A 20,351-nucleotide genomic window follows, 5' to 3' on the forward strand; every position below is an offset into this window, starting at 1 on the left:
GTATTACACATAAATATATAAACATATATCTATAAGACAGCATTACTATATATGACAGCATTACTATATATGCATTATCATCCGGTGGCTGTCAATTCTATTCTACACATACATTTTGCACATACATTTCAGCAGCATTATGGATTGCAAATATACATCTAGATGTATACACGGTTTGCATATATTAGCATGTATTAGTATAATCCATTTTTAGAGGGCTCTTAAGTATGTACCAATCGACACACATGTTGGTTATAACAGAAAACAATTATCTATTTAATGTTTTGGGGTACTAGACCTACTAGGCATGATTAGAAGGGTATAAGATCTGTAAAAAGCTTTTTGAGGGCATTTTAGAAAGATGCGTTAAAGAAATATATTTAAAGAAATTTTCTCATTCAGACCATGCGGGGCTACTGAATTTAAAACATGAATCCAGTGAGTTTCACGTTGGAGGAGAGTTTTGAGCCTATTGCCACCTCGAACAGGAGGGGGGACATGTTCAACTATTTGGTGTCTTAAATCAGCCAGTGAGTGTTGGTGGGCCTTAAAATGGCGGGCCACCGGCTGATCAATATCTTTGCCAGCCAAACAGTTTTTGATGGCTGACCGATGGGCCGTTGCTCGCTCTCGGAAGGGTCGGCTAGTTTGGCCAACATATATAAGTGCACAGGGGCACTTAATAATGTATACCACGTAGGCCGTGGTGCAGGTGACAACCTGTTTGATTTTATAGCGGCGGCCAGTTTTGGGATGGGTGAACTCCGGGCCAGTGTCCATATGGCTACATGCAATGCATGTTGGACACCTGTAGCATCCTGGGGCTTTGACCTGGGTGTTATTAGGGACGATTGGAACCATATTCGTTTTTACCACCAGGTCTCGTATATTCCGTCCCCTTTTGAAGCTGGGCATCAAGGAGGTATGTGAAAAACATGGGAGGTCACGATCACTGGTGACCAATGGCCACGTGGCTCTTAGGACCCGTGGTAAGGCCGCACTAGTGGATGAAAAAGTGGTCACAAGCGGTATACGCTTGCTGGTGTCTTTTTTACTATTACTGGATAATAGTTGATTTCTAGGTATGTTGAGTACCTCCTGTTTTTGTTTATTAAGTACTCTGTAATCATACCCGCGTTCCAGGAATTTTTTAATAACCACATTGAGGGCCTCATCTAATTGGTCATGGTCGCTGGTAATCCGTGCAATGCGCAGCATTTGAGACCGCGGTAAACCCTTCTTCAAACTTGGCGCATGGTGACTGCCATGGTGAAGGAGGGTGTTGCGGTCCGTTGGTTTGGTAAAGACCGTAGTTTGAATTTTACCCTCCGTCAGATGTATGGATACATCTAGATAATTGATTATTGAGGGGTGGCATTGCATCGTTAATTTGATGGGGTTGTCAAGAGTGTTAATATTATTAACAAGAGTAATAAGGGCCTCCTTGCTGTCACCCCAGATCAACAATAAATCGTCGATGTATCGACAGTAAAATAATATATTTTTTGAAATGTTGGGTTGGGTGAAGAAAAAATTGGATTCTTGAAAAAACATAAAGACATTGGCTAGCGATGGAGCCACGTTGGACCCCATCGCACAGCCGGTTAACTGTAAATAAAAACAACTGTTGTGGAGAAAATAATTTTTGGTGAGAATAAATTCCAATAGTTCAAGGAATAGTGGAATGTCCAAACCGTCGAATCCATTAGAGACGAGAAAAGATCTCATAATGGCTCCATCGCTAGCCAATGTCTTTATGTTTTTTCAAGAATCCAATTTTTTCTTCACCCAACCCAACATTTCAAAAAATATATTATTTTACTGTCGATACATCGACGATTTATTGTTGATCTGGGGTGACAGCAAGGAGGCCCTTATTACTCTTGTTAATAATATTAACACTCTTGACAACCCCATCAAATTAACGATGCAATGCCACCCCTCAATAATCAATTATCTAGATGTATCCATACATCTGACGGAGGGTAAAATTCAAACTACGGTCTTTACCAAACCAACGGACCGCAACACCCTCCTTCACCATGGCAGTCACCATGCGCCAAGTTTGAAGAAGGGTTTACCGCGGTCTCAAATGCTGCGCATTGCACGGATTACCAGCGACCATGACCAATTAGATGAGGCCCTCAATGTGGTTATTAAAAAATTCCTGGAACGCGGGTATGATTACAGAGTACTTAATAAACAAAAACAGGAGGTACTCAACATACCTAGAAATCAACTATTATCCAGTAATAGTAAAAAAGACACCAGCAAGCGTATACCGCTTGTGACCACTTTTTCATCCACTAGTGCGGCCTTACCACGGGTCCTAAGAGCCACGTGGCCATTGGTCACCAGTGATCGTGACCTCCCATGTTTTTCACATACCTCCTTGATGCCCAGCTTCAAAAGGGGACGGAATATACGAGACCTGGTGGTAAAAACGAATATGGTTCCAATCGTCCCTAATAACACCCAGGTCAAAGCCCCAGGATGCTACAGGTGTCCAACATGCATTGCATGTAGCCATATGGACACTGGCCCGGAGTTCACCCATCCCAAAACTGGCCGCCGCTATAAAATCAAACAGGTTGTCACCTGCACCACGGCCTACGTGGTATACATTATTAAGTGCCCCTGTGCACTTATATATGTTGGCCAAACTAGCCGACCCTTCCGAGAGCGAGCAACGGCCCATCGGTCAGCCATCAAAAACTGTTTGGCTGGCAAAGATATTGATCAGCCGGTGGCCCGCCATTTTAAGGCCCACCAACACTCACTGGCTGATTTAAGACACCAAATAGTTGAACATGTCCCCCCTCCTGTTCGAGGTGGCAATAGGCTCAAAACTCTCCTCCAACGTGAAACTCACTGGATTCATGTTTTAAATTCAGTAGCCCCGCATGGTCTGAATGAGAAAATTTCTTTAAATATATTTCTTTAACGCATCTTTCTAAAATGCCCTCAAAAAGCTTTTTACAGATCTTATACCCTTCTAATCATGCCTAGTAGGTCTAGTACCCCAAAACATTAAATAGATAATTGTTTTCTGTTATAACCAACATGTGTGTCGATTGGTACATACTTAAGAGCCCTCTAAAAATGGATTATACTAATACATGCTAATATATGCAAACCGTGTATACATCTAGATGTATATTTGCAATCCATAATGCTGCTGAAATGTATGTGCAAAATGTATGTGTAGAATAGAATTGACAGCCACCGGATGATAATGCATATATAGTAATGCTGTTATATATAGTAATGCTGTCTTATAGATATATGTTTATATATTTCTGTGTAATACACACTAACGTGATTAACATACTTGAACCACATACGGGCTGTACCCGATTCAGTGGGTTCCCTCATTTTAATCTTTTACAGTTACACACTTTGTCACTGCATTAATCATTGCCTTTTTTTCCTATACACGGCATCACTAACCCTGTATATTCCTGTACGCGCTACAGGTTACTAAGCACGCAGAGATTGTTCCTTCACTCTTCCCGTCTGCTGGGGGAAACAGACGCCGGCCGGTCACCTAGGCAACGGGCGGCTCAACGTCAGCTGTCACGTGAACACGCTGCCGGAAGCTGCATCCTCCCTGCAGCACGGGTCCTAAATCACGTAAGTGTGTTTCCCTATTTAAATCAAGTTGTTTTCTAAAGTCTGTTGTTTTCTGCACACCTCACTCGTTTGAAAGTTACTGCACAGCCAGCAGTCTTGAAGAAGGAGCGAATGCTCCGAAACGGTCGACACAATATGCTGACACGTTGTTCACTGTGATTTTTTCCACTGTGTTCTTGATGCTTTGATGTTTTAAATACACCGTTACCTTTTCTACTGAGAGTGCCGCCTCCAGTCTTCTTTCATGTTATTGATTGAATACCGTTCTTATATATATATATATATATATATATATATAAAATGAAACATGTAGATACCGGCACTCAGCTCCTTGCTGGCTGTAGCGTGCCCCGTGCCCTCGCTGTGAGGTGTCCAGATGACACCACTGAATATAGTCTGTTGGATGCGCGGCACTGAGGTCATAGATCAAATAAGACAATGCGTAGCCCGATTAAAGGTTGACGTTTCAGCCACAATATATATATATATCTTTCATCAAGACACCTAATTTGTATAATTTAAGTCCAAAAATAAATATAAAAAAAAAATGAAAACCTAGTTCAATACTGGTTTAATTCCAGAGACTTAATACATATTGTACTTACATGGGACAGGGTATGGTTTTAACCTTTCAGTGTAATGGGATTCTAAACTGCTACCTAACAATCAAGTCCAAAAAGAAATAAAAATCTGTTTCTATGCGTTGGAAATAGTCACTCCATTTTGTTATGAATAAAGTGCTGACACTAAAGGGAACCCATATTCCACATTTCAATGGGATACGGTCACCTCGACATGCATACATATGTATTAGCGAATGGAAGCATATACAGGGTGAGGAAACCCCCCCCTCCAGATTTTAAAGGTTAACAAAAAGGCACATTAATGCTATTAAAAATGTACATAATCTGAAAGTGTATGGAATATAGTTTATATCGTCCAGATGGTGGTCTACATTCGTGAAACACATTTGTTTTGCATCATTTCTGATATTATTGAGCAATTTCTTGACAGAGTTCATTTGAGCTTTTGTTACTGGGCAGAAAACAATCCTCGCCCCAATGGGGCCAACTGATAACTGTGGTCTACAAACATCGACCAAGAACCATTGACGAACTGAAGGCTGCTATATGCTAGGAAATGACAATATCATATTCGAAACCAATTGAAAAGAAACTGTAATACATGAATTATTAGATTATGTACTAACATTTTCAATATAAAATGTACCATTCCTTTTTTGTTAACCTTTAAAATCTGGGAACATTTGTTTTTGCCTTACCCTATACGGCCTAAATTCCCTCTGCAACTACAATTATCTGCAGAGCATGTAATCAAATATGAATTAAATAATACAGCATTAAATGTAAAACACAGGAACAGTAAATATCAGGTTATATTTTAAGACTGATAAAAATATTTTTATTGACTTAACATTTTATTTTTGAGGTGTGTGTGACATTAAAGCGACAACATGCAACCGATATAGTTCAATAATTAGCATAATGTTCCTATAATAACAGGCTGCAGTTGATCTGAGAGGTGGAAATGACAGATACTTATATTATTTAGTTGGATGCATTTGTTGCCAAATTTAACAATAATCCGGTTGTTCATCCCTCAGTTGTCTGTGAATACATTATTTTTCTAATGATTTATTTATGTAGTGTGACTCTTTAAATCAGTGTAAACCGATATTCTTTTGGTTGTAGACAACTTTGTGACTCAGTTTAGCATTTACACAGTTTACAGTAAAAGCCACAAAAAATCTTTAAAAAATGTAATGTATATGCCTCACATTGTTCCTGTAGGGAGAGTGGATGATTTATATGTGGTGGAAAGCTTTGTAGACATAGGATATTGCTACCTATCTTGGCAGTACGGATGGTGTAATGGTTAGTATTACTGCCTCACAGCACTGAGGTCATGGGTTCTATCCCCACCATGGCCCTAAAAAGTTTGTATATTCTCCCTGTGCTTGCATGGGTTTACTCTGGGTACTCCGGTTTCCTCCCACAATCCAAAAATATACTGGTAGGTTAATTGGCTTCCAACAAAAATTAACCCTAGTCTGTCTGTGTACATGTGGTAGGGAATATAGATTGTAAGCTCCACTGGGGCAGGGACTGATGTGAATGTTCAAATATTCTCTGTAAAGCGCTGCGGAATATATGTGCGCTATATAAGAAACTGTTAATAAATAAATAAATGTGGGATTAGTCAACTTCCCCAAACTTATAAAGTGAATAAGAAACAGTCATGTCATGAATATCTGGTAAATTACTGATTAATCATTATTGTTACTTACAGAGCTTAAATATTCTCTTATGTTTCTGAGTTCAGGGTGTGCAGTATACAGTGAAGGTTTTTTATGAAAAATCCCAACTCATGTGTCTATCATACCTCTTAACTTTTGTAACTGGTGAATAAGAACCGGCTGCGGAAAAGGGGGCAGAGCTAAGGGATGGGAAGGCCAGGCCTCTGTTAGAGGGGACATGGATGTGATGCTTCCCCTGCCCACGGGGCATTGCCACCCATGGGGAGGGACGCGGGACAGTCTCCAAATAGAGAGACTGTACCGCTGTAACCTGGACAGTTGGGAGGTATGATCTATGTAAGGGGCAGATTTACCAAGCCTTGGAGAGATGAACAGCCAACCAATCAGCTCCTAACTGTCAAGAGGCCTGGGTAATTAGCACCCCCCTTGGCACCACTGCATGGCAGTAAGGAGCTTGTTGGCTGGTAAGTCTCTTCACTTACATACGTACATATTTTGCATGTAAATCCAATGTACTATAGGTAATCTCGAGTGCCTCATAGCCAATAGCCATAGCCATGGAATTATATATCTGCAAGAAGTTTGGAATGTCCCAAAAATGATTGCATACTGGCAGAGCCGAATTTCCCATTAGGCACGTGAGGCACGTGCCTAGGGGCGGCACATGTTTGGGGGCGGCACTTGGATGCCTGTGATGGTATTGTCAGCCCAAAATGTACCAATAACATTGTGCAAAATATCCACTGTACTGTACTATATTCCAGTGTAAATGATAGGACATGCAGATACTGCCCCTGTAAACTGTCCTACTTAGTAAATATGTATTCATAATAAAAGAACATGTCACAGTTAGTGTTTTTTTTAAATAAATCCATTATATTGGCTATTATCAAATGAGGGCTTATAAGTAATCAATAAAAATAATATAATTAGACAGGAGGTGGGGGGACGGCATTATTGTTGTGCCTAGGGGCGCCGTCATCCCTAAATCCGCCCCTGCATACTGGTTGGCATTCTAAAAGGTTTCACTTGCTGTACTCAACACTATTAAAATCCCTATATGTTGGAGAAATTGTAGCCATTGGTTAATGCTCCTTACTTTGTTTTGAGGCTAGAAATGCAGGCTCCTTGTTGAAAGAAAAACGTAATTGCATTTTATTCCCATATATTATCAATGGCCAAATCCATGAATGCTCCACACTAGAAACAGATGGAACCACTAACACTACCTTCTACCTGCATGACAGCTCCAACCTGTTCACTATAGTGATCAGTGATTTGGGAGGGGTAGGGGAAATTAAGGCACTATATTGTAAGAATAGGTCAAGAGGATTCAATTTAGAGTGACTTTCCTCATCATGCTTTGACCACTATGAAGCGGCAGTAGCTGGGATGTGAGGGGGACTTGACTATTCCCACAGAATCTGGAAGATCTTCCAAAATATTTTTAATATTAGAAAAGTTCCAGGAGTGTAGTTTAGCACTGATCATGTATCAACTACTGTAAATTCATCCTAACAACATTTCCTAATGAACATGGAAATGATGACATAGGGATATACTGTCTATATAGATATTATTTAAAGGAATTTATGCACACATTAGAAACTCTGTACTTGTTTCCTAGCACGGCGCCCATCTCCTTGATTGTATGTTAAGTTAATGCATACAATCAACGCGATGGACCCGATTTTATGTCAATCACCAGCTAATTTGCCGGTGAAAGACAAAGTCGCGTTGATCGCGTCCATCGCGGCCCCTAATAAGGGGCCGCGATGCGACCGACACGATCAACGCGATTTTCCCATAGGGAACAATGTTAAATTATTTTTAAATTGAAAATCAACGCGATCAACCCGATTTTACATAGGTGACAATGTGAAATGGGCCAATATAGCCAATTTCACATTGAATATGGTTAAAAAGTATGTTTAATGCCCCCCCCCCCCCCCCATTGTTAACACCACCCCACTATTGACGCCAACCCAAAGCGTGTTGAGTGCAGCGAGCCCGCAAGGGGCGGCGGTACGCGTCCACCGAGCCCGAAGCGTGGCGAGCGCAGCGTGTCCCGCGAGGGGACGCGGATACCTGTGAAGCCCGCGAGGGGACGCGGATACCTGTGAAGGTATCCGCGTCCCCTCGCGGGGCTCGCTGCGCTCGCCACTTCGGGCTCGGTGGCTCGCTGCGCTCGCCACACTTTATAAAATCAACTCCACGCCCACGTGGATAGTGGGGGTATGAAAAGGTCGGAGGACGCGTACCGCCGCCCCTCGCGGGCTCGCTGCACTCGCCACGCTTCGGGTTGGCGTCAATAGTGTGGTAGCATTAACAATGGGGGGGGGGGCATTTAAAACACGAGGGGGGGTTTGGTATTAAAATGGGGGGTTTTGGGGCTTTTTACATTGAAATCAATGTAAAATCGGGTTTCAGGGACCATTTTTCATTGATTCCAATGTAATAATCGGGTCAATCGCATTGCATGCGATTTGGTTGGCATGCGATGCGATCGACGCAATTTTTCCGACCCGATGGATACAATCAAAATCGGTGGCGCCGTGCTAGGAAACAAGTACCAGAAACTCTTATGGATCATAACTGGATCATGTTATATGTTGCGCATACTCATCTCCATCATTGGCCTCAAGCCTCTAGTTGTATGTTGATTGAGTCCTCACTACTTACATTCAAGCTGTAATGTGTATTGAACGGTGGCGCTCTTTATTTGTACTAAATTTTTGTTATTTATTCTATGTTATGCCAAGTTTTGTCTCCCTGTACTGTTCCTTTGTACGGCGCTGCGAAACACTTTTGGCGCCTTATAAATAAAATTATAATAATAATAATACAAAAAGATGACAGATTAATGATGGTGTGCCCTTAGTTTCTGTGCTGTGAAATCACCGTTATCTTCTCTGTCTCTCTAGTGTGTTCTGGGACTATGCCCTGATTGTGCCAATAAGTCAGATAGTCTGTATCCATTGCCACCAGCAGCGTAAGTATAAGCATTACCCAAAGTATTACTTGTCAGTCATAGAAGCAGTCTGTATGATGTCCTGTGCTGTACGGTAGGATTGAGCTGTACTAGCGCCAAGTACTTCATCGCTGTCCCTAGCAATGATTTGTATATTTCATTGAGAATGAATCATCTGCTTTTTACTCCTAAAACTATATACATTACATACATGTAGATTTGCTACTCAATCTTGTCTGATTCATTGTAATCTGTTGTGGCTGATCACTGCTTTCCTCCCCATGCAGCAGAGAGTAGAGGAGTTCTCGTTCTGGTCAGCCAAGACGGTATTCAGAGGCCTCCACTACACTTTCCACTAGGAGGCCACCTTCTTGCTTTCCTCTCCTGCCTCGAAAATGGTCTTTTACCCCGAGGGCAATTAGAGCCTCCCCTGTGGTCCCAACGAGGAAAGGTATATGTAAGGAATTATTTTATTTATTGTAGTTTACTTATTAGTCATAATTCAGGCCCCTGAAATAGCCTTTACAGAAATATGGGTCTGTCATCTTTAGAGAGTGGAGGTGTCATTTTGGTGAATTCACTAAGATTGGAGTTCTATTGAAGATGGGATTTCGCCCATTGCAACCAATCAGATTCTACTTTATTTATTTAGAACCCTCCAGAAGATTATATAGAATCTAGTTGATTGCTCTAAGCAACATCCCATCTGCAATAGAACTCCCATCTTAGTAAATTTACCCCATTATGTGTAGTGGATTTCCCATTGGGCATTACCCAGGCTTGCTGAAGGGGCTCAGCGGGGGCCCTGATCCGACCCCCCCCCCCCTTCCCCCTCCTTCCCTCCCGAGCAGCAGCACACCCCTATAGCTGTGGGTGTGTGCTGCTGCTGCTGAGGGAGGGGGGACAATAACGCTCCCACCTCGACTTTAGAGTGTTTTTTCACACACACACACACACACACCCAAACCCAAACATTTTGGGGGTGTGGCCTAATGGTGTTAGGGGGCCACATGTCACATAATTAGTCCACACCCCCATAATTTTACCGGGGCCCGACATACCTCTCTGCTGCCCTGTTCCTGGGGGGGTCTGGTGGTTACTTTTTTATTATTACATTGTGACTTTTTTTAATATATGTTTTGGTATCTTAACCCTCAAATCTGCCCCTATTAGCTGGGCCAACATAGATGTGAATTTGCTAGGAACTAGTGACATACCTACTGATAATGTATTAGTTCTCTGTAGATTGATGTGCTGTTTTGCCAAAATGAATTCCGCTAACAAGATGACAGACACTACTACATATGGAGCCACACTCATCTAGCCTGCCTATGGCGTTTCCCCGCCAACAAGCCACATCGCGCCTAGTCGCAAGGCAGTGCAATAAGTAGCACAGCTTGGCATTTGGCGTATGGTTTTACCGGTGGGTGCGATACCAGTGATCATCCAACAGATGTCGCTTTTTAAAATCACCACTGCACATGCGTCAGATGTCTAATGCAATGCAAAAGAATCCGAATTGCCTGTGTGTGAAGTGTCCGTTGAAATGCACTGTAGCGCAAGAGCTGCTTTACTGTACATTACTGTACTGTTCGGTAGATAGACAATTTTTTTCCAAAAATACTAGTGCCTAGCCGTGCATATCATTACGCTATTTGTTGTAGGCTGTGGGGATAAGTGAGCGAGTATACAGTACTTTCACCGAGAATGGGACAAGCGTGCATTTGAGATACTCGTATGTCCCATTCTCGGCAACCAGCACGCTGAGAAGGGTCGCTGTGCTACAATAGCAGCAAAGACCACCGCAAGGGCACTGCACATCTATGGAGTGAGCAACTGCACAGGTTTTACACGTCTAAGGGCAGGGCTATTTTTGTGCAGGCTCCAGCAGGAACTGTGGCCCTTATTCTAGTTCACTCTTTCTGACAAAATATTTCTTAGATGGACAAAACTATGTGCACTGCAGGTGTGGCAGGTGTAAAACCCCACCCAAATCTAATTATCTCTGCACAAGTAACACCTGCCTCACCTGCAGTGCACATGGTTTTGTCCATCTGAGGAATATTTTGTCAGAAAGAGTGAACTAGAATAAGGGCCACAGTTCCTGCTGGAGCCTGCACAAAAATAGCCCTGTCTAAGGGGAATGCTGAAGGTGCATCTCATTACACTATTTAAAACACACAGGGCCTGTTCACAAAGGCACAGACACTGCAATGATCAACCCGCAGCCCAGGTCCCCTAACTGCACTGCTGTCTAGGTTTGGATGCACGTGCTGTGCAACAGGGATCTGATCGCTGGATTGCTCACTGTCACTTCTCCTCAGTCCGGCGAGGGAGCCCTGTCTGCAGAGGAAGCCAGAAACCCCTGCAAGCAGGACAGACATTGGAGGGGACCCCACACACGAGTGGTTGCCGCTTCCCCTCCTGATCTTTATAGGTATAATGGGGAGAGAAAAGCTCCTCCCTAAGTTCCTGGATGCAAAAACATTGTGCTTAGCCTCTCTATACAGTATTTCCTATTTGCGTACTAAGTAGTAATTTATCCATAGGGTTAAGCTATAACAATTCTATAGCAGTATGCCTTGACAGCAGTGCAGCTGACAGGTCTCAAATGCAGCCTTGTCCCATTCTTGGAGAATGGCACAGCTCCATCTTTTCTGTAATGTATATCAATCCGCCGCAGAATTAGTGGAGCATTATCCACCCAGTGGTGGTGAGGTGTATTGCATGCATATTGTATGGTGTGACTCAACGCACCTCAGTGCATCTGAGCTTACTACAAAAGTGGCACACCAAAACCCTCGCCTAGGATGAGCGTGCCTCCATCTGTATGTGGGGTTAGGCATATCATGTCATGCTGGTTTATACAGAATATGCTTATAGTACTTAAGTTAATAAAAAATGAAAGGAAGGTTTCTCTACAGGCAAGGGTCATAATGTTTGGACTACACAAGCTATAGAAAGGGGGCAATTATGTAGCATAGGATTGCAATACATATCTATAGTACTGCTTCTGTAATACAGTGGGCCAGATTCTCTAAGCTTCAAAAGTGATAAAATGGAGATGGATAAACAGCCAGCCAATCAGCTCCTACCTGCCTTGTCACAGACTGTGTTTGAAAAATGTCAGACAGGAGCTGATTGGCTGGCTGTTTATCACTCAACATTTTATCACTTTTGAAGCTTAGAGAATCTGGCCTAGAATCTGGTGTAAATTTCAGGTAACATTTGTAATTCCTTTGACTGGTTCATTTTATCTTTCAATTGCTTTTTCAGGGAAAGGTTTTTCCAAAACTGAGGAAAAAGAATAGCTCTAATAAGTCAGTAGACTTTGAGGAAAGCTTTGTGGAAGAAATATCCACTGATTATGTCTTCAGAATCCTCTATGCCGGACACAGGCATGATAACAGTAAGTCACCCTGCAGCATTGTGTTACTGTAATTCTGCACACAACATATAAAGTACAATCCATTCCACTGCACTGGTGTTCTGCAATTAGGCTGCTGTATGTAACACTAGAAAACAGCCTTAACCATGACATATGTGTTCAGTCTCATCCATTTAGGAGTCAAGATAATAATAAAGAAAATACTTATGAATTATAGGTGTAAGTACAGATATTTTTTAGCTTTCTTTCCCTTTAAAGCAAATAACTTAGTAACATCTTAATATACAAATAAACAGATATCACAATCTAATTCACGGGTCTTCAACCTGTGGCCCTCCAGATGTTGTGCAACTACATGTCCCAGCATGCCATTACCAGTTTTGGCATGCTCTTATAGGAAAAAATGTGACAATGCATGCTGGGACATGTAGTTTCACAACACCTGGAGGGCCACAGGTTGAAGACCCATGATCTAATTGGTACTATATGTAACGAGTACAAGCGTAGCAACCATTAAACACAGCATGAGCCGTCTGTAGACGGTGTACGGTCACCAAATCGACACTTTGAAGGTCGATGTACATCAGGTCGAACACTAAAGGTTGACGGGGCTTACGTCGACACGTAAAATAGGTCGATAGAGCTTAGGTCGATTGGGTGGGTAGGTCGACACAAGCATTAGGTCAACAATGTGAAGGTTGTTTCATAGAGGTGTCTTAGGTCTGTGAGCGTTGTACAAATCATTTGTTGGTCAGCAACCATCTAATGATTTCCTCCCAGCACGCAAGCTGCAAATGGGTGTTTATGATAAACATCCATTCTCCGGTGCTCACCCGCCCCCGGCCGCTGTTCAGGAGGGGAAGGGGGTGCTGGTGATCGCGGCGCTCCGGGGGGGGGGGGGGGGGGGGGGGCGGACGGAGGGGACGGACGCACGCTGCGGTGCTCACTCACCGCTTCATTTCCCGGGGGCGGAGGGGGGGTGCCACTCACCGCTGCTGGTTCCTTCTTCTGCGGCTGGTGGGGAGACCCGTCCCTAGTCCCTGCTGGGCGGCAGCTGGGACCAGTGTCTCACCACCAGCAGCAGCGGTAGCAGCGCTAGGCAGTTAGCGGCTGCACAACGAAGCCAACCTGGGTTGGTATGGAGCGCCTACCAAGAGTGGTTTACTCAAAACAGCAGCTGCTTAGGGGAGTAGTCAGCTCCCAGTTGTACAAGAAAAAACACAAATAGAGAATAAAGCAGCGCTGTGAATTACAATGAAAAATTTATTATACACAGTAATAAAAACATAAAATATACATTAAAAAATGAACCAATTGGTATGTGCAGATTTGAATAAAGGTGGACCCAATATTTATAATCACCAATGTGGAGGTAGAATTTAACCTGCTCTGATCCTGGGAGAAATCTGGGAAGTCCTTATTTGCCACTTGGTGGTATCCTGAAGATGTTGTCTTGGACTACAACTGATGGCATCGATGGAATTAGCCTATCAGGAGTCCCACTACTGCGAGTGGTCAGGTATCCAACGAAATTTGATGTGGCTTGAGACTTTCAGGGTGGTAAACATCCGATCAGGTGATTCAGCAGGTGGGGCAGTCCTTTAGAAACAAAGGGTTAAAGTCCTCAGGTGATTGGGGTCCAAGGTGGGGTGACCACCCCACCTTGGACCCCAATCACCTGAGGACTTTAACCCTTTGTTTCTAAAGGACTGCCCCACCTGCTGAATCACCTGATCGGATGTTTACCACCCTGAAAGTCTCAAGCCACATCAAATTTCGTTGGATACCTGACCACTCGCAGTAGTGGGACTCCTGATAGGCTAATTCCATCGATGCCATCAGTTGTAGTCCAAGACAACATCTTCAGGATACCACCAAGTGGCAAATAAGGACTTCCCAGATTTCTCCCAGGATCAGAGCAGGTTAAATTCTACCTCCACATTGGTGATTATAAATATTGGGTCCACCTTTATTCAAATCTGCACATACCAATTGGTTCATTTTTTAATGTATATTTTATGTTTTTATTACTGTGTATAATAAATTTTTCATTGTAATTCACAGCGCTGCTTTATTCTCTATTTGAGTTAGCGGCTGCAGCAGGGACCAGGGACGGCTTTTAGAATGGTGCTGGGAAACTAGAGATAGATGCCTATTCCCAGCACCTGCCACAATTATATTTTATTTAAATGTTGGGCTGAAGAGGCGCCCTCCAGTGGCCGCCACCCTAGGCAGCTGCCTAAAGCTGCCTAGTGGTAGCGCTTGCCCTGCCCAAAAAGCTCCAATGCTTTAAGCCCTACTGTACCCTGGAAGTACTGATCAGCAGAGAGAGTATTGAGCTCCTGTTTATGTGACCGCTGACACCGCATGTGATGCATGCCAGCTAGCATTCTTGATCATGAAAATATAATTGTACTCCAAGGAGAATAGAGGTTGGTATACCATTGTATCCCAATTACACTGTCCACTGATTATTTGTTCATATACATTTTTAGTTCTAGCTTTTTTATGTTTTTATAGAGTTATAGGGCTAACAGCTAAGTGAAAATGTATTTTTCGATATTTGCTTGTTCAGAGGATCTGAGTGACGGATCCTTTTTGCTGGAGATGAGTATATTTTTTCTAAACCATTGTGCAAAACATTGGCTGGTATATTCACTGATTTTGCATGTTTCGGTTGTAATTTGCTCATCTCTACTTTGTACCAACAAATCTCACAACTGGCTGGAGGACACAGCTGAATACATGACTCCCTAAAGACAAGAATGTGCTACACCAAGAATGAGTTTTGGATGCAATATACATTGTTTGCTTATAAAATATTATTTAAGAGCATTGTATGCTTAGCTCTCTACATATCTTCCAACATTCTACATACCTCCCAGCACTCTACATACCTCTCAGCATTCTACATATCTTCTAACATTCTACATACCTCCCAGCATTCTACATACCTCTCAGCACTCTACATATCTACTAACATTCTACATACAGTACCTCCCAGCAGTCTACATTCCTCTCAGCATTCTACATACCTCCCAGCATTCTACATACCTCTCAGCACTCTACATATCTACTAACATTCTACATACAGTACCTCCCAGCAGTCTACATACCTCTCAGCATTCTACATACCTCCCAGCATTCTACATACCTCTCAGCACTCTACATATCTACTAACATTCTACATAATGATAGCAGTATACATACCTTCCAGCATTCTACATACATTCCAGTATTCTACATACCACTCAGCATTCTCTCCATACAGTACCTTTTAGGATTCTACATAACTCTCAGCATTTTACATCCCTTCCAACATTCACATACTTCCTAACATAAAACATGCCTCCGAATAGTCAAAATAGCATCCAACATACTACCTCTAAGCATTTTACAGATGGAGCAGGTCTCATTTTGGCAGGGGATGGCGCTGGCGTCGCCAGCCGCCATCCCCCGCCAGCGCGATGGCGAGAAGGGGACGCGCGCGCACGAGAGGCGCGCGCGTCCCCTTCCGACGGCGCTTCCATCCGTTCCCCCGGGTCCACGCCGGCTTGCCGGCGGTAACCCGGGGTCCCCGCCGCCTGCCCGCACCCCCCCCCTAACCCCCCCTAACCCTGTCCGTCTTCCTGAGGCGGAGACGGACAGGGTTTCCGTCGCGCTGGCGACGGAGACTGAGACGCGCGTGCGCGTGAGACGCACGCGCGTCTCAGTATATTCGCTGGCGAGGCTGCTGGCGGGTTGCCAGCGGGGACGTTCTGGCGATCCGCCAGCCAGGATGGGAAGTGCCCCATCTGTACATATATATTAACATTGTACACATATACTTACTATTTCAAGAAATAAGACATGTAGGAGTACCTCAATAGAAACTATGTTTAAACAAATGTCAGCCATTTTGAACACTTAAGGTCCATACACACTGGGCAATTATGCCCAGCGTATATGGACAGCGATGACCGCTGTCATCACTGGGGGGAAAGCTGCTCAGTGCATACACACTGAGCATATTTCCCCCTGCCCGGCTAGGTCAGCAGGGGTGGGGGACGGCTTTACATAGCACAGCGCTATGCAAAGCCGTCTTCAAAGCTGCTCATCTGTTGGTAATACCAGCAGATGAGCGGCTTTCCTGGCGATGATGCAGGAGCACGCATCACCACTCAACGCTGGGGATTACAAACTTGCTGTTTTGAGCGGCTTTCAGCTGAAAATCGCCCAGTGTGTATGGGCCTATAGAATGGAAGCTTGAAATTCCTGTGTTACATTAAAGTGTTTAGATAAGGGACTGGTAACCTTTGCCAAACATTGCCAAAGTCCCTGAAGTGATGGGGTCTTTCATGATGTTTTGTGTTAAATTAAAACAATTTGTATTCATGGTTATAATACAGATGTAAATATTTATTGGTGGTTCATTAAAATGAAATATGTTAGACAATATTACTTATATAATATTATGATGATGATGATGACACGCATTGTCTGACATTGCATAAAAAATATGCAAATTTGAACCCTAAGTTACTGTTGGATTAAATGGTCAACGCTATGGGTGAAGATCTATTATAAATGTAATTTCTTTTCCTAATCTGATAAATATTTAAATTTTTTGCACCTCTTTTTTCCCTCACCATTATTTCCCCAAAGCAGTCACTATTAACTACCACCACTTAGCTGCCAGTCGTTCTGTCTCTATTGACGATGAGGAGGAAGAAGAAGATAGGCTTCACGCCATGCTATCCATGATTTCCTCTCGGAACCTCACAGCTCCTAAAATGATGAAAGGTTTTTATCCAACTTCCCTCCTAAACGTCCCCACGTCTTGCTATAAAGAGGCATTGTTCAGAGGCAATGTTTCCCATTCACAAGATGACGACAACTGTGCTGGCATTATCGGGGGCAGTCCTACGCTAAACACAGACAATAATCTCTCGCTTTACAGCATTGGTGGTTTACTCTGCACTGCTGATAGTGGCATATAACTGGGTATATAAATGACTAATTACAGTATGTAGTGTTGCAATCTATAAAGGCAAAGAAAATTCAAACATAGTATACAAAACACAGAAATGCTACAGTATATATTCATCTAGAAGAAAAAAAATTCTTTACAGTCAGAGCAGTCAAACTTTGGAACTCTTTTCCTGGAGAAGTGGTGTCGGCAGAGACAATAAATACGTTTAAAATAAGGTTGGATAAACATTTATTGGTTAAAAACATCCATGGGTATGAATAAATAACATAATCTGTCTTTAAAATATCAGAACATACTATACAACAAGGGATAAGCTACTATAAACATAGGTTGAACTAGATGAACGCAAGTCTTTATTCAACCTCACCTACTATGTAACTATGTAGTCCATGGGAGTTTATCATAAGCAGTTGAGCTGTGGGACATGTCCTTCTCCTTTTCTGTCATAGTCAAGGCTGTGTTGTGGCATCTTCTATCCATATGAATAGAAGATGTCACTGCACAGAATAGTGGACCATATCTAGAGTATATCTTATACAGATCTAATTTATTAAACAATAAAATAAGGAAATAGTGGCATTTTACTTTATTCACTATAAAAATACCTTTTATATTTATTAATAATTATAATATATTAAATAATACATAATAAAATATATATCAGCTGCTCTGTATAATTTTATAGCATGCAAATTATAATTGTAACTTCAGTGCTGATTGGTTGCCTGGCACAATTATCCACTCTTATCACTGCTTCATACATTTACCCCTCTCCTGTGAGACCAAGCAACAATGATAGCACAAGTGTGACCTATGATAGAGAGAAGAGATATCTCTAGCAAATCTATTATTATTATTATTATTAAGAATATTATAATTAACTTTACAGGGGCACCATATGTTGTCAGGAGCACTGATTTGCAATTTATTTAATGGCAAAATGTATCTCACTGATGTTAAACAATGGCAGTAGTAGGGAACCCTTGGGGGGGGGGGAGGGGATGTTTTCAAGTTTAGAAAAAACATTTTGTCATGTTATTTTTAGATATTTTATATACTTTTATTTTATGGTCAACATTCGGTAGGTCAACACCAAATGGTTATTTTGGAAACGGTAAACAGTGAAAAGGTGACATGAGTTTTTTTGGTGTCAATTTGTAGATTTCATAGCATGGACCCCAAATTAGTGTACAGCGTCCCCTCGCTTTACTTGCCATGCTTAGCGCAATGTGCTCCGCTACTGATGTGCCTTGCGTACTTTACCATTCCAAATCAGTGTCCTCATGGATGATAAAGAATGAAACAGAAAAAAAAGAAAGATGAAACTTGTTCATGTGTTCACCAAGTCAATTTTGACCATGTCAACCATGTAGTGTTGACCGATTGACTATTGACCTAGACACTGTTCACCGGGTAACCTTCCAGTACACTGTACATCTGTAGACTCTTCCACAATTGGCTGGCGAGGTAGACCTGCCAACCAGTATTTCACGGAGCTCAGTATCACTCTGATGCCCAACTATATTTTATTAATAAATTGGGCAAAAAAATGTCTATGGATTCAGTAAATGACCTTAAATCATCTTAATGTCAGACTATTATAAAAAAAAGACCCAAACATCTTTTCATGGACAACACAAGCAACAGTGACATCTGTTATGAAATCAGATATACCCAAAAACTGAAGAAGGGGAGCACCATTAGTAAATAATTAAATGTATTATTTGTTTTAAGTAATTTGTAGATTAATAATGTTTAGCTTCATACAATCGGGAGATATAGGGAGGCTCCCATAAACTAGGGAGATATAAGTATATAAGTGAAAGGAGAAAATCAAATGGAGGAATAATAAGACTGCGGACAGACACTGAGAATTTGGTGGAGGGAGACAAGGCAATTGCAGATCATCTAAATAATTACTTTTGCTCCGTATTCACTATAGAAGGAGAAGGGAAGGGACCACAGTTAAGTTGCAAGGACAGTCATAAAAATAAGGTAGATGGAAGTACATTTACTAGGGAGAAAGTCCTAACAGAACTTTCAAGACTGAAAGTGGATAAATCAATAGGGCCAGAAGGAGTGCATCCAAGGATACTAAAAGAACTAGTGCCATTAACAGTTTTATTCAACTAGATAAAGGTGCAGTTCCAGGGGACTGGAGAAGAGCAAACGTAGTTCCACTGAACAAAAGTGGAAACTAAGAAGAAGCAAGTAACTACAGACCAGTGAGCATTACATCAGTAGGAGGGAAGTTAATGGAAACACTATTAAAAGAAAGAATAGTGGAATATCTTAAATTAAACAATTTACAGGATCCAAAACAGTATGGTTTTACTGCAGGGAGATCATGCCAAACAAGTCTCATTGACTTTTTTGACTCCATGACCAAAATACTAGATGAAGGGGGGCTGTAGATGTGGCACATGGATTATAAAATAATTAAATGGATAAGAACCAGGTTTCAGGATAGGAAACAGACAGTTGTAGTAAATGGAGTGCATTCTATGGAGGGACATGTTAACAGTGGAGTACCCCAGGGATCTGGACCAGTGTTCAGGGGAAATGTTAGAAAGAATTACTTCACAGAAAGGGTAGTGGATAAGTGGAATAGCCTCCCATCAGGTGGTAGAGGCTAAGACAGTAGAACAATTTAAACATGCTTGGGATAGGCATATGAATATCCTTACAAAGAAGTAAGGATTAAAAAGGGTTGAGATTACCTTAAGGGTAAAAAAAGGGGGCAGACTAGATGGGCCAAATGATTCTTATCTGCCGTCAAATTCTATGTTTCTATGAGATTTGGTCCGATTTGACCAATTCAGACAGATTGAGCCGTTAAATGGGACCAAATCACATGTGTTTGACATGCTGTCCGACCCGATGCGTGGTCCTGTGTGCATCGGATTGGAGTCGGGAGGTTGGACGAAACGTACATAAGATAAAAATTATGTACAGCTCGGAGCCAGGTTGACAGACTCTTGTAGCTGGGCAGCAGGATGCCGTGAGCGTGGCGGGGGGAACCAGGCGGCAGGTGAATAAAAAAAAAAACATAAAAAGGAATGGGCAGTCACTAATTGGCTGAGAGAGTCAGTGGCTGCCAAATGGGAAG

At 42.3% G+C, this 20,351-nt stretch overlaps 1 protein-coding gene across 9 annotated transcripts in view; it reads left to right on the plus strand.

Moving 5' to 3' along the window:
- Window positions 1–20,351, plus strand: part of SGSM2 (small G protein signaling modulator 2) — a 318,515-nt gene that overhangs the window by 214,934 nt on the left and 83,230 nt on the right. The window contains exons 9-12 of one of the 9 annotated variants that reach the window (XM_083172218.1): window positions 8,836–8,903; window positions 9,170–9,339; window positions 12,159–12,291; window positions 16,915–17,052. In XM_083172218.1, coding sequence (XP_083028344.1) covers window positions 8,836–8,903; window positions 9,170–9,339; window positions 12,159–12,291; window positions 16,915–17,052 — 509 coding nt within the window. The remainder of the gene's footprint in view (window positions 1–8,835; window positions 8,904–9,169; window positions 9,340–12,158; window positions 12,292–16,914; window positions 17,053–20,351) is intronic. The other 8 variants (XM_083172219.1, XM_083172220.1, XM_083172223.1 and 5 more) reach the window with 8 other exon arrangements.

Source organism: Crinia signifera, chromosome 2 (assembly GCF_055691185.1).
Source record: "Crinia signifera chromosome 2, ASM5569118v1, whole genome shotgun sequence".
Lineage (NCBI taxonomy): Eukaryota > Metazoa > Chordata > Amphibia > Anura > Myobatrachidae > Crinia > Crinia signifera.